Here is a 15447-nt window from a genome sequence, read left to right as displayed (position 1 = left end):
AACCACAATTCTCTGTTATTAAAAAGAATTCTTTGAATGGCTCGATAAAATAGAATAGATGATCCACAAATTCCATCTCACAAATCACACCTTCCCTCGAAAATATCCTAAAAAAGCATTAAACTAGCTTAAAAAATAACATTAAACTTTTTCAAAAAGGCAAGAAAATCTGGATACAGAACTTAAAACTTAAATGTTCACCTATAGAATTTGTCCAAGGACAGTTCGGCCAAAAATAGTCTGAGGAATCTCATTGTTTCCTCACTGAACACCAGCTGGTTACAAGTGCAGAGAGAGTGGATAGTGTTGATCAGGAGTCCATGGGTAGAAGCACGCAGGTACTTCGGACCTAAAATGATAAATATTATTAATAAAAATTACAATCGTAATTATAAAAATAACTACAATCACAAAAACCATCACAACAATCTCAATCAGGGGCGGATTTAGGGGGGAAAGGATTGATTCTCTCGCCAATCAAAGGGTCCCTCCTTTGATACTATTTTATGACAACTAATTTCGACTAACCAATATATAGAATTTTCAAGAGAAAAACTCAATTTTTTGGTCAAAAGTTTCCAAAAAGTGGCCATAACAGCATTTTTGATCAATTTTCTTTCAAAAACATACGTGTTCTACTGCATTTTTGACCTGTTTTTTTTTCTTCAAAAAATTATAGTGTTATAGCATTTATAGTGTTCTGGGACCGCTCGGAAAATCAATGTGGTTGAGTTTTCATGCATTTGTCTCGAATAACAATAGTTTGAAAAAAAAACATTCCGAAAATTACAACAAACACTTAATTGGTCTTGAAAGAACATTTAAGAATCGGTGATGAAGTGAAAAAAAAGTGGGTAGACACCCGTTGAGCTGAAAAAATCTTTGTCACTCATAATGAATTTTGAGCTAAAAAAAAGTTTCGAAGCTCAAAGTTTTGAGGTTTCGCATACCCCCATAAATTAGGCACTAATTAATATTTATTATCACTCATCAAACGACGCAATACAAGGTGACTAAGACGATGTAAGATAAGTCAAAACCTTATAATCCGAATAAACTTCTCGATAAAAAACAAACAGAAGAGAAGATTTACAAATTCAGAGTTGGATTACAACCAAAATAAACATCAATTTAAAATAGAACGGGAGTGTAAACTACAGACATGCTCGAAAAATATCTGTTGGACAAATGATTCAGGAACTTTTTTCAAACAAATTTCTAACCTGAAAAAAGTCCATCTTCCGATTTGATGAAGCTTGCTCATCGCAAATGTGATAACAATCAGAATAATAAACTCATGATGATCAAAAACAGGGGCGGATCTAGGAGTTTCTCCTCGAGGGGGGGGGGGATTTTCAAAAAAAAAAAAATCGAAAATTTTATCGGCCTTTTTTAGGTCGACCAAATTAATTTTCCGAGCTATCCCAAAGCACTACAAAGACCCTGTTTAGGCCAAAACTTCTGCGCAGCAGGCAAAAATTTTGAAAAACGGGCCCGGCAAAAAAAGGCCTTTATTAGGCACTTTTAGAAAAATTTTGACCAAAAAATTGCGTTTTCTCAGCGCGCGCTCCCCCCCCCCCCCCCAAAAAAATTAGTATATACTGGCGCCAAAGGCTTCGTTATAAATATTTCAAGTCAGCGCCTTTAGAAAAATTTTATGGTCCGTCACCAAAAATGGGTATCTCAAAAAAGTACAAAGGGGGACCCTTTGGGTCGGCAGGGGGTCAAATCCCTGAGAAAGGGGGGCGTCCATCCCCCGCCCACCCCCTAAATCCGCCCCTGGTTACAATACATCTATATAACTTACCTGTAGACACTAGCATAGTGACCACGTGGAATATGTATGGCAGGTGGTTGGCCACATCCAGGGAGTTGTTGAAGGATAGCATGAGGAGGTATCTCTGCAGCACTGCCATCTCCTCCCACAACACGTGACTCTCCAGGGGAAACACGGGCGACTCACATGTCTTCTCTATAGTCTGCAAAACAAGTTAATAAGTTTACAAACAGGTTAATAAGTTAACGAAGCTAATCAAGTTAACTAAAGTTATTGTTAGCCTTTCAAAAAACACTTAATACTATGTATTTTGGTTACATAAAACGTCGAAGAATTGACTCATCGAATACTGAGCATCAAATGCTGGTGAACTAATTATGCCTAAAAAAATATAAATTGCCAAATTTAGAATCATTTTTAAAAATCGGATCCCATGAGGTCTCGAGTTTAATGTTTTGATCTCAATTTTTGCAATGGTTACCAGTCCTAATTACTTATAAGTTAGTATATAGTAATAATCAGTAATAGGTAAAATTAGTTGAAATTAGTATCAAATAGGCATTGCTACCTTGCACAGTCTGGATATGATCTTTTTAGACACCAGTTTGACATTTGAAGAAGCCAGTGCGACAGCTGTGTCAGCCATGATCTCCGCATTCGCCTTCTTAGCCTCACCTGCTATGCTGACCTGCGAAATTAAAAACATGACGTATTAGGAAAGGACTTGAGAACAAAATGAGTCTTTTGGTCGAAGACGAAGTAAAAGTCATGATATACTTTTTCTCACAATTCAAACATTTAGAAAAGGAAACAAGGATAGCTGATTACTGTACGAGAAAACCTTTTTTTTTTCAAATTAGTGTAGTTTTTTGAAAAACGTGGTGTGTTAAAATTATTTGAGTAAAACTATGATTTAGGCATATTCGATAGTCAGATTATTATAGGCAAACAGGACCACAGTTTTTGAAGAAAGATGACGAGAAAAACAAACAAAAAATCATGAAAAAAGATAATTTTTTCAACATTTTTTTGCAGAAATTTTATGATTTTTTGATTCCAAAAATGGCACTAAAAACTCCAAAAACTAAATTACTCGAGTAAAATTAAAATTAAGCATAAACTAGCTATTGTGAACGTCCTAAATTAAGCATAAATAAGATGCTCGCTCGCTTTACTCGCTCGAATTAGACGAAAAATCAATAATTTCAAAACCGGCTTTTCTCGACACTGGGAAAAACTTATTCAAATTTTTCATGTCGTTCGAATCACGACTAAAAAAACATTAGTATGATACATTATATAACTCTCTCCGTTGATTATTTGGGGTAGCTAATTTTGCGTGAAAAACAAAAAAAAAACACAAAAAAAAGAAAAGCTAAAACACACCGGAATACAAAGTTCCTCCCCATAATTAAATGGTCGGAACACCAATGATAGCCGGTTACTGTGCAAGTACCACAGAATTTTCCCATTATAGTCTTAAAAGTTTTTAAAAACATTCCAAGTAGTTTTATTTTTTTTGCGTGGTCTGCTAAAATATAGCCAACTGACAGTTGGAAAAGTGTACTGAACGCAAGGAAACTAAAAAAAAAACAGACTTGTTTTTTGAAAAATTTTCAAATTTATAATTTCCTAGAAAAAATAGATGCACTTAAATCGTTTTGAATCTGCGGAACAATTTATGATTGACATTTTTTGATAAAAATAACCCAATTTGAGAAAATTGGATCGATAGGTAAATTTTTTAATTCGCTGGAAAATGTGATAATTAAATTCCAATTTTCGAAACTAGAAATCTATCACAATTTTGGCTGTTTGATTGTGAAGTTCAGCTTCCTTTTAACAAAGGAAAAGAACAGAACTTAAAAAGAAAACAACAGTCATAACGTAAAAAACACAAAATTGAGCGTGAACAAATTTTGAGACTTTTCCTGGAAAAAAAAACTAAACAAAAAAATCACCAAGAATTATATAAGAGTACTCACTACGTTCATTACTCTGAACTAAAAAAATAGCACATAGGCAGATTCGACATACATAGTTAAATAGGACAATTGGAAAACAATTATGCAGACAAAAATTCAAAAAATTTTCAAACAATTTTTTTTTTAATAATTAAGAATAAAGAAGCTTTTGTAAGCCTGCATAGCCTCACCTCATTTGCCTGAAATTAAACCAAAAATTTCGAACTGGTTTTCTCGACACTGAGAATTTTTTCTTTTTTAAATATCGTTCAAATCACGACTGACAGAGCGTTAAGATGATATTTCACTCTATCTATTTCGATGATTATTTGTGGTACCTGATTTTTCGTGGAAAACAAAAAAATTTAAAAAAACTTCTCTGGTCGAAACAACCATTTGGACCAAAATAGTTCCTCAATTTCAATCTGAATCAAACGAATCAAATTTTTTGCTGTTATTCTGACCTGAGAAATAAAAATAGAAAATGATGAATTTAGCGTAATTATTACCTTTTGGATCAATTCATCGAAAAATTTTTAAGACACATTTTGAGGTGAGAGCCCGCGCCAAAAAACAAGTTTTTTGGCCAAACCTTTCCAATTTTTCCTAGAAAAAAGCTCTAAAAAACACACTTTTTAGAAGACTTGGTTATAGTGCAAGGGCAATTTGAGAACAAATTTTTTTAGGTCGAAGAACTTTTTAAATGATCTGAAGACGAAATGAAGTACTTTTAAAGTTCAAAATAAAATTCAAAAATTTAGAAATGGAAACAAAGACAGTTCCTCAATTTTGAGCTCTAAGAACTTATCAAAGATACTTAACCACAAAAGCAAACAAGAGAAAAAAAAACAATTTAAAATTATTATCAGAGTTAATCTGGTTGACTAACTGACCTTGCTGAAGATGGCTAGAAGCAAAACTTTTATCTTTCGTCTTTAAATCGAGACTAATTACAGTTAAACTTGATTGCGAGAAAAAAACGTAAACTAAGTCAAAAATTATTTAGATTAACAAACAGTCATTTCGACACACTCCCCCATCTTTTCACCCTCTGTAAATGATCCTGACAAATAACAAACATAACTATTTAACTAGATTGAACACTTATGATACAGGTCTGACCTTGATGAAGCTGTCGAGCACTACATCAATGAGTTCCTTCACTTTCCCAATGGTGCCCCATATCTTGGCCTGAATGGAGGGGTACATCTCCACTTCACTGATACTAGCCGTGATCAACTTGTCCAGAATGGCCGACACCTGAACATTGAAGATGCATTTAGAATAAATTAAGAACTATTTGAAACACACTTCGCTAGCACAAGCGAGATCAAGCCAAGAAGTAGCTTTAAAGAAGAGAAAAAAGGCAAGAAAATGGTAAAAAATTAATGAGATTTGAAAATTAAATGCCCTCTGCAGGCATCGAACCACATTATTTGAAAAAAGTCGACTCGTAACAACAAAGCATAAATTCGAATTCCACGCTTTCTTTTGTTTTTAGGAAATAGGCGGAACCAATCATCTAAACTAGTTTTCTCACGGGACCAAACAAATAAACAAGTACCGTAAATTTAACAAAATTTCATTTTGAGAACTTTTGTATATTTTATGCCGGAAAACAACTTCGTATTATTATTATATCGGTTTCGTATTAAGCTAATCATGTTAAATGTCTCTGAGGTCTTATTAGCTTGCCTTGTGTCGTTTGCTGTCGTCCGAGTGTCGGACAAACTTCTCCAAGTTAGGTAGCCAGGGGGTCATGTACTCCAGACAAAGGTGCTTCATCTCAATCGTCTCCTTGGAGAAGCCCTGGATACATTCTTCCAGGAACTGAAACAGAAAAAAATAAGGAATTAACTAGAATTTTCAAAAGAAAATGGAAAAAAATTAGAAAAGTAGGGAAAATTTGAAAGCAGAGCAAGTAAAAAAAAAATAAAATCAAAATTCACATAAAATTTCCAAAAAACTATTTTAGAAAAAAAAACAATCTAAAGCCGACAGACAGTTTCAGATTTAACACTTTTGATTTCAAACAGTTTCGCTGTCCACTCAAACTTTTTGCTGATCTTAATATGATATCGATCACTAACTGACCGGGTTGTCGCTAAACTGAAAAATGTTTACCTCCAAAGTGAGATGGTTTTCACTGGACGCCAGTCTGGAACTAATGGCCACAATGACCAGTGTGTTATTAGCGGGGATGCACAGACTGCTTGTTTCCAGTAAGTGGCCATCTATCTTCAGCTGGAAACTCTGAACTACACCACAGAAAAAGAAGAGAGATTATGTCATATCAAGAGCAAGATGATATAATAGTTATCGCAATAAGCAGCTGGTTAAGAATTAACAATTTCGGAAACTATAGTGAAGTCGGAAACTAGTGGGTGGCATGCAAGCAATAGAGTATTGAGTTCGAGTCCCTTTAGTGAAAAAATATTGGGACTAATTTCTTGGAAAGACCCTCCATATAGATACTACCTTAAACGTTTTTAACAAAAAAAATTGAAACAGGAAACGAGGAGTTATTATAGTGGTGTTGGCCAACTCAAATGCTTCTTTCTGTTGCCAATTATCCAAAACGCTGTGTTCTTGATCCCATTCTATATCTGCGCCAAACAGAAGTGTTCCTGGTTCCATAACAGCTTTTTCACAAACCTGTAAACAAAAAAACTGAAAAATTTTGTAAGGACATATGTTTACCCAGTGCGCACAGTAGATTGTAGGCTGCCGATCTCAGTTGTGGGTCACTGGATCCCAAATTCAACAATGCCAGATTCAGCAGAGTGCCTGGCACATCCTTAGGGGTCAACTTTGGGTGGATAGAGATGGAATCCTGAAACGAATTTGTGAACATGCGCTGCAATTTGTAAAGTGAGCTGGTTATATGCGCTCATGTCAACCTAAATAATTAATCTCCGGGCTGGTTCGAAACGAGGCTGAAACAAGTTTTACAAATTCTAGTCTTTGTTTATCATTACTCGTTTCTGTTTCGTGAAAGGAGGGATTGCCAACGAAAACTTTTTCATCGCTTTATAGAAATGCGAACCTTTTTAAAAATAAAATTTAGAAACCAAACATTTTAACGAAATACAAAGTTTTTTATGCGAATGCAAATTCTTTATGAAACTCGAAACCGCATCTTCAATGTATGATATTAGACAAAGTGCAAACAATTATAGCTAGTTATCATGATATTTGCTTCGTCATTATAAACACAGCGTGCTTCAAAATATATAAGCTCTGTTGAAAAGTTTTTCGTCAAACTGGTGACGCATATAACGAAAAAAATTTGCTTCAAGTTACATGCAAGCAATATAAAGTTATATTTTATTCGTGAATTTACGTCATAGTTCAGAGCCAAAAACTAAACCAAAAAATCAGTAAACCTTTTTTTAAATAAAAAATAGTAATCAATTATGCCTGTTTATGATCTTACTCTGACGCGGGGTTGAAACAAATCTTGAATATCTTATTTTTGCTTCACAGTTATTTTATTTTTTAAAATGGGAAGCGGTGGATCGAAAGCCAAGGTATGTCCGTAAAAATCTGTTTTTATGTCCATATTTGAAATAAAAGAATCAGCTTTTACACAGATTGGAAAAACCCATGTGATGTATTTTGAGGTTTCTATATTTTACAGAAGATCTATGAAATGTTATCAGGCATGTCTAATCATAGTCCATTTCAGTACTTTACTGAATGAAGCTCTTTTTTGCGACCCTGGGTAGTTTTTTGCGTCTAGTTGTTTCACGTGGTACCACTATTGCAGCCAAAATCAGTCAGTTTAAAAAATCAACCCAGCAGAAATATATTTTTAACTATTAGCTAAGAACGTTAAAAAACTTCACATGGTTGAATATCGCCTGTTTAAAGGTCCTCAGAATATTGGTTGTGTTCATGGATTATATCCAGAGCAAAAACTCTGAGCACACAAATGTAAGACTCATGTTGGAAAAAGCGAAATTTCATTGAAACAAAAGTTTACTTGAGTAAACAAACAAAGCTATCAAAATTTATTTCTTAAAATGTACCCTATGTTTCAGAACTCCGGCAGTAACGATTTGAACAACCAAGAATTCTCTCAATTCATGATTGAAGAACACAATAGGCAAGTACAGAAATCTAACGCTGCGGTGAAAAGTGTGAGGAATATGCAAATCAAGGTGACTTACGTTATGAATGACATGACTAATATAGGTGTTTTTTTTTTCAGAGTGATGTTACGTTTCAAGTGCTATAACTCAAAAGCAACAAAAAGTTTTGTAACCGACTGTTTTTTTCCGACCTCTTATTTACTTCGCCAATGAAATAATTTCTATTCTTCTTGAAAAATGCTAAAAAATTAATTCTTCCTTAAAATGTTCTGGCGATAATATATATTTTCTTGCCAATAACACAGTCTAGATAAAAAACAACATATCTTTTCGTTCAATGTTGGGTTGTTTGGAGCCAAAAAGAATCAAAATATTTGCTTCTTGTGATAGAACTTCGGCTAGATGAAAGTTAAACAAAAACAAACAAAACGCATTAGCAGAAATTTTTGCGCTCTAAAAATCAATTTTGCCCTCTTATTGCTGGAGAATTAGGTGGAACCTAATTACGTCATATCCGAATTGATTTATGGGTTATCAAATTGATTTATGGGCTATTAACATCCAGGTAGGGGCGGATCTAGGATTTTCTCGAGGAGGTATTTCCACAAAATTTTTTGAAAGTTTTGTCGACCTTTTTTTTTGAGGTAGGCCAAATTGATTTTCCGAGCTCTCCCAAATCAATTAAAACACACAGTTATGGTCAAATTTTTTGCGCCGTAAGCGAATTTTGGAAAAAAAGGCCAAAAAAGTTTTTAGGCACTTTTTGGACAGTTTTGACCGAAGAATCGTGTTTTTCGGCGCGCTCCCCCCCCCCCATAAACCGCTACTGCATCCAGGGATACTGTTTGTTTTTTTGTAAAATACCTCAAAATGAGACGGAAAAACTAGAATAAAAAATCTGTGCAAAACTGCTAGTAAAAAAAATTCAAAATTAAGGATAGAAAAACCAGAATCTTCGATGAGTATGAAATTGTATGACTGGCATTTTTTCAACGCAGATTGAAAAAATTGTGGCAAAACGGTTTTTTGTTGCGCATTGAAACGTCTTAAGCCTGTGAAACAATAGATTATAAAAAACGTTCGAGAAAAAAAAAAGTCCAGTAAATGTTGAACGTTTTTTTTTTGTTTTCAATTAAACAATTGCCAGCATACGATCACTGTCTGTTATGTATTGAAAATATATGGTCAGAAAATAAAAACTCGTTCGTGTTTTTCTCGCCACTAAGAAAAAATTTCAAAATTTTCATTAGATCGCAAGATCGCCATAAACCCTTGCGTGGTCATGGAAAACTTACATGAGAACGCAAATTCGGTTGCGTCATAAATGATGATCTATAATTTATATAGGTGGCTTATAACTCCAAAATTTCGTCTTTAAAATAAAACCCATAATTGTTTCGTCCAATAAAAAGGGGCGAAAACTTTCAATCTGGTATTTTATTTCTTCTTTTTGTATCATATTCTCATTCATTCTTGTATAACTATTTCAATCGTGATTCGATTGACTTTTTAAAAATTCGAAAATTTTTCCCAGTGTCCAGAAAACCAGTTTGAACTTTCTAAGTTTTAGTATAAATCGAGCGAGTAAAGCAATCGAGTATCGTTATATATAAAAAAAATTCGTTAAGGCTAAAATCTTCGATGTTAAATTTAGTTTTGCAAGCTTCATTTAGCGCAATAATTTTTAAACAATTTTTAAACTAATTACGTCATATCCGAATTGATTTATGGGTTATCAAATTGATTTATGGGCTATTAACATCCAGGTAGGGGCGGATCTAGGATTTTCTCGAGGAGGTATTTCCACAAATTTTTTTATTGAGGTAGGCCAAATTGATTTTCCGAGCTCTCCCAAATCAATTAAAACACACGGTTATGGTCAAATTTTTTGCGCCGTAAGCGAATTTTTGAAAAAAAGGCCAAAAAAGTTTTTAGGCATTTTTTGGACAGTTTTGACCGAAGAATCGTGTTTTTCGGAGCGCTCCCCCCATAAACCGCTACTGCATCCAGGGATACTGTTTTTTTTTTGTAAAATACCTCAAAATGAGACGGAACAAACTGGAATAAAAAATCTGTGCAAAACTGCTAGTAATAAAATTCAAAATTAAGGATAGAAAAACCAGAATCTTCAATGAAAAGTATGAAATTGTATGACTGGCATTTTTTCAACGCAGATTGAAAAAATTGTGGCAAAACGGTTTTTTGTTGCGCATTGAAACGTCTTAAGCCTGTGAAACAATTGATTATAAAAAACGTTCGAGAAAAAAAAATGTCCAGTAAATGTTGAACGTTTTTTTTTGTTCTCAATTAAACAATTGCCAGCATACGATCACTTTCTGTTATTTATTGAAAATATATGGTCAGAAAATAAAAACTCGTTCGTGTTTTTCTCGCCACTAAGAAAAAATTTCAAAATTTTCATTAGATCGCAAGATCGCCATAAACCCTTGCGTGGTCATGGAAAACTTACATAAGAACGCAAATTCGGTTGCGTCATAAATGATGATCTATAATTTATATAGGTGGCTTATAACTCCAAACTTTTGTCTTTAAAATAAAACCCATAATTGTTTCGTCCAAAAAAAGGGGCGAAAACTTTCAATCTGGTGTTTTATTTCTTCTTTTTGTATCATATTCTCATTCATGCTTATCTAACTATTTCAATCCTGATTCGATTGACTTTTTAAAAATTCAAAAAATTTTCCCGGTGTCCAGAAAACCAGTTTGAACTTTCTAAGTTTTAGTATAATTCGAGCGAGTAAAGCAATCGAGTATCGTTATATATGAAAAAAATTCGTTCAGGCTAAAATCTTCGATGTTAAATTTAGTTTTGCAAGCTTCATTTAGCTCAATAATTTTTAAACAAAAATCTAACTTTTTCTTGAGCAAAAAAAATACAAAAAAAATTTTTTTTTCATGATTTTTTTTTGCATTTCAATTTTTAAAAACAACTATTATCTATTATGCCTAATCAAGTAACCTTCCAAGCGTGGTATAGTTTTATATCACACCACGCACCAAAATTGTTGATTATTTTTTTAAGTTTTTGTTACGAATATGGTCGGAACAGCCAGTGTTACTTGCACAGCGACCGGCTATTCTTAATTTTTCAGGCAATGAATGAGACATGTATTTCAAACAAATTATTTCCCAATGGACAATTGAAATGATATTCAAAAAAAATCGAGAAACTGCCAAGAAACAACTATTTTGAAACTTAAAACTTTTAAAACTTTTCACAACTGTTAAGCTTCATTAACAAAAATGATGTCATTTCAGATAACCGGATCAACTTCTTAATATCTCTATTTTGTTTCTACTATAATTAAAAGAAAACTAAGCAAGAAAAAAAGATTTTCCGATTTTTATTTTTAAAACGAACAAAAAAACCACATGATGTTAAAAAATGAAAATAATGCACGCCGTTTATTAACACATGAAATTTGATTTAAGCAACTAAGTTTTCGTATCAGGTGCCGAAAGAGACATGGTAGTCCCCCTTTGAAGCACAGTTTGACTTGTGAGAGAGAAGCTCAAGAGTGGGCTGAGAAATTGGGACAGACAGGGTACAAAGAGCACAACACACAACAGAAGGACTTCGGGGAAAGCATATATAAGGCCACAAAACCAGTTTCACGTGAGGGGATATATTTTTAGATTTAAAAGAAACTTCTTGGTCATAGATACAGAGCTGATTTAAATTATCCGGACAAAACTTGAATTTTCAAACGCATTTTTCTCAAATTGGGTTAATATAAGACAAAAAGTGAAGAGAACAAAAGTTGCTTAGAATTTCCTCAGAATTAATATGGTGCAATTTTTTCTCCGAAACTCTCCGAAAATTTTACCCCAAAAATGGGTCATTTTGGCTTTTTTCAATTAATCAGAAGCCTCTTACTCCGCCCAACGAAGTTTAAGAAGGGTTAAATCTCCAAAAGTTTGCGCAAACTGTTTAAAGTTTGTTTTTAAACAGAGGTTCTGGGTTTTATATAGTAAAAATCACATTTATTGACTATCAAGTAAAAATTTTTTCTCTTATACTAGTTTTTGGAGATTTAACCCTTCTCAAACTTTGTTGGGCTGTGTAAGAGGCTTCTTGTGATATAATTTGCTTATCAATTAACAAAGCAGTTTCAGCGTATTTTTTGATTAATTGAAAAAACCAAAATGACCCGTTTTTGGGGTAAAATTTTGGTTGAGAGTTTCGGAGAAAAAATTGCACCATATTAATTCTGAGGAAATTCTAAGCAACTTTTGTTCTCTTCACTTTTTGTCTTATATTAACCCAATTTGAGAAAAACGTGTTTGAAAACTCAAGTTTTGTTCATTTTGTCCGGATAATTTAAATCAGCCTGTAGATTTAAAATAATGATACAAAAGATGAAAATCAAGTAAGGCAAGACAAAATTCGACGTGCGGTTTTTCAAAAAAACAGAAAAAGTTGGCAAGCGTTTTTTTTTATAGAATAACCCTCTCTCCCTGCACCCCCACCACCCAAACAAATTTTTGGACAAAAACATGTTTTAGATGCGTGCTTAAACCGCGAAATTGGTATATGCATGGACGACAACAATTAGTACGCAATCAAAACGAGACAAAATGCATTGTATAAAAAGAGACGGCCAAAACTTAGTGCTATAAAAAATTTCTGTTTCAGCGCGAGAGATAGTTGATGCGTGGTATGCTCAAAATACAACCTACAATTATGAGGAGCCCAACTTCAGTCACAGGACAGGGTACTTCACGCAGCTAGTCTGGAGGGAGTCAGAATTCGTGGGTGAGATATATTCACCCACACTATCTTTCAACTACCCACCAAATTTTATTGTTCTGACTTTCGATACGAAAGTAACGGAATATTTGTGCTCGGGGTGGGTTTTTTCTTCAGACAAATTTCGACTTTTTAACTAGCCATTTTTGACGGAATGTTTTTGTATCATTCGAAATGTATTGTTGTCCTGAGCTCAAGTTTGAAAAGATTTTTCACCTATGATCATTTTTCGTAAAGTTATGGGGTTTAAAGATTGCCATTTTGGCCAATTTGGGACAATTAACGCGTAAATTATTTCGCGCTATTAACGCGTAAGCGGAGATTTAATCAGTCTTAAAATCGTTCCAAATTGGTTGAAAGAAGCTTATTTGCCATAATTGATTTGTTACAAGGAGCGAAATCTATCCTTTAGTACTTAATATGGCGTGTGGGGGGATGATTTTCATAAAAAATTTCAAACTTAAGAAAAAAAAATTTTAATTTATTTTGATACATTTAATTTATTGATGTTACTACTGCTCCATAAAACCTTAAAAGGCAGTCGGAACATTCAGGGCTTCGCCCTGATACAAGCAGTCTTGTTATATTTTAAAAAGGAAGTTCGATGATTTTTGCGAGGGGGTAACTTTCAAAAAGCACAAAAAGAATTGTCATTCTTTTTGCTTTCTCCAATTTGATTTTCTATACTCTTCCGGAAATTTTCTCCCATATCAATTAATTTCAAAAATAACTAGTTTTATTTTTACAAACACTCATTAGAGATAATAAATTTTTTAAAAATTTAATCGAAGCAAATACTACTGTCTTTTTTAGTATCAAAGCAAATAGAACCTGGTAAGGCAGGGGACGATCCTGGTACGTTGACCAAATTCTTTTCCGAGCCTCTCTCGGATTACTATGAAGCCTTTTTTTGCTCCACAGGCAAGTTTTTGACACAGGGGCAAAACTTCTCTTCGCAAACACTAGCGAAAACATGACAAAAAGCGTCTCTAGATAACGCAATAAGAAAAATAAAATTAAGCCTCGATTTAGCAAAAAGTCGGCTAGGTCTAGGACTCGATATGCGATCTACTGTAATCAAGAGACTTTGAGTCTCATGTACTAACCACTCAACCACGCACGCTTAACCACCGTCAAACACTAGTCATGAAAAAAGCAGCAAAATGAGCTAATAAATTGCCAAAGCCATTCAGCAAAAGTGGCATCAAATATTAGTTTGCAAGTTTTAGTTTGAAATATAACAAACTGAAAGCATCCACACTAATTTTACATGTAACAAATTGCAAAGCATAAAGTCACATTATCTATAAAATATGCATTTCAAAAAATGCGAGATATATTGAGTTAGAAAATTTCTAAAATCGAGTTTTGATTATAATGTTGTTTGAAACAAATAACTTTTTTCGGGGTTCATTTAATGAATTAAAAATGCAGCAAATTGGTTACTTTATTCTATTTGAAGGTCAAAGCACATGCTATCAAAAAGCTGTAAAGGTGCCCCAAAAGTGGCACCAATGTTTGCGACTTAGTTGAGAAAAAAAGAAGGTTCTTAATAATCCACTAAGCTGACGCTAATAAACAGAAACAGTTCAAAAATGCCGTTTTTGGACAATTAAAAAAAAATTTGGTCCACTTTTTCGGAGCGCGCTCCCCTTCAAAATTAGTATATGTTGGCGCCTTCAGAACAATTTTAGAGTGGGTCGGCCGAAAATGGATGTTAAATGGGACCGGTTGGTTGGTGAGGGGGTCGAACACCAAAAGCAAGGCGTCCGTCTCCCCGCACTCCCCCTAAATCCTCCCCCCAGTGTAAGGCATTAAAAAGTAAGGCATTTCAGGCGTGCAAATAGTTTCCAGGAAGGGTTGGCACTTTTTCATAAACTTATGGAGGTTTGGATACTGTAACTCTTCGCAAATTTGGGATGATTGACTCGCGACATATTTCTTTGTATTAGGGCATAGGCGGCAAATTAGTCCGGCTCTTTTTCCAGGTGTGGGTCGATCTCAGACAAAACATGGGACATTCGTGGTTGTCAACTATGACCCCCCTGGAAACATATTATACGAGGGACAGTTCGAGTACAACGTCCAAGAACCACAAGGACATGGATGAAAACAGCAGGAAAAAAAGAAGAAAAATCTACAATGAAGCTGATATTTTTTGTTTGGAATAAAATTTCATGTTTTATTTTTGTATCCCTGCTGACAAACACACAACTACAAAAGCTTGACAATTCACGTAAAACAACAAAATATGCTTTAGATAACTTTTTATGGCAAATTCTTTGGATTTATTTGCGTGATATATAACTTTTCACTTTTCAATTTTTTCTTAGTTCTTCAGAGTTTGAGAAAAGCCTAAGAACAGATTCGTGTTTTCGTAGGTGGGTTTAAATTATGCAAAGAAAATAACTTCAGCAAAATATTGTGGGAAAGTGAGCCTAAAATGATATTTCGGCTCTGACCGAATCATTGATTTCCTACTTAATCGCCCCCCTGAAATCAAACGCACGAGGATGTCATTAGAAACGAGGATGTCAAGCGAAACGAGGATGTCATTAGAATAAAGTTTGGGTCAGTTAATGGATGGAGTTAAAACGTCATCATATGGCGGAACTTATGGCAAGCGAAAGGCAAATTTCTCAAATAAAATAAACAATTTATCTCTTTGATACTGGAATATATACAGAAAAAAATAGTAGCTTTTTCTGCAAGTGACAGCGAAACTTTGAACTACAAAAATGAAGAAAAAAACAAAAAAATCTCAAATACTTTTTTTTCCAAATCGAATTATATACTTAACTAGTAGTAATTATTTAATAATTTAATGGTCATTATTATTAT

General features: G+C 33.9%; 2 protein-coding genes across 2 annotated transcripts in view; one reads left to right on the top strand and one right to left on the bottom strand.

The window, feature by feature from the left end:
- The window catches only part of LOC134854992 (neurofibromin-like), a 214012-nt gene that overhangs the window by 16869 nt on the left and 181696 nt on the right, over positions 1 to 15447 (bottom strand). The window contains exons 44-50 of the mRNA XM_063871372.1: positions 6442 to 6574; positions 5866 to 5999; positions 5437 to 5571; positions 4864 to 5001; positions 2346 to 2465; positions 1808 to 1979; positions 202 to 349 (exon numbers count right to left, since the gene is read on the bottom strand). Coding sequence (XP_063727442.1) covers positions 202 to 349; positions 1808 to 1979; positions 2346 to 2465; positions 4864 to 5001; positions 5437 to 5571; positions 5866 to 5999; positions 6442 to 6574 — 980 coding nt within the window. The remainder of the gene's footprint in view (positions 1 to 201; positions 350 to 1807; positions 1980 to 2345; positions 2466 to 4863; positions 5002 to 5436; positions 5572 to 5865; positions 6000 to 6441; positions 6575 to 15447) is intronic.
- Positions 6975 to 14928, top strand: LOC134855343 (Golgi-associated plant pathogenesis-related protein 1-like). The gene is made up of 5 exons (XM_063871842.1): positions 6975 to 7271; positions 7785 to 7849; positions 11309 to 11472; positions 12493 to 12612; positions 14595 to 14928. The coding sequence occupies exons 1-5, from the start codon at positions 7245 to 7247 to the stop codon at positions 14714 to 14716; spliced, it is 498 nt and encodes a 165-aa protein (XP_063727912.1). The 5' UTR covers positions 6975 to 7244; the 3' UTR covers positions 14717 to 14928.

The sequence above is a fragment of the Symsagittifera roscoffensis genome, chromosome 10, assembly GCF_963678635.1.
Source record: "Symsagittifera roscoffensis chromosome 10, txSymRosc1.1, whole genome shotgun sequence".
NCBI lineage: Eukaryota > Metazoa > Xenacoelomorpha > Acoela > Convolutidae > Symsagittifera > Symsagittifera roscoffensis.
The sequence above is the reverse complement of the archived record's forward strand: the minus strand, read 5'-3'. Positions and strand labels throughout refer to the sequence as shown.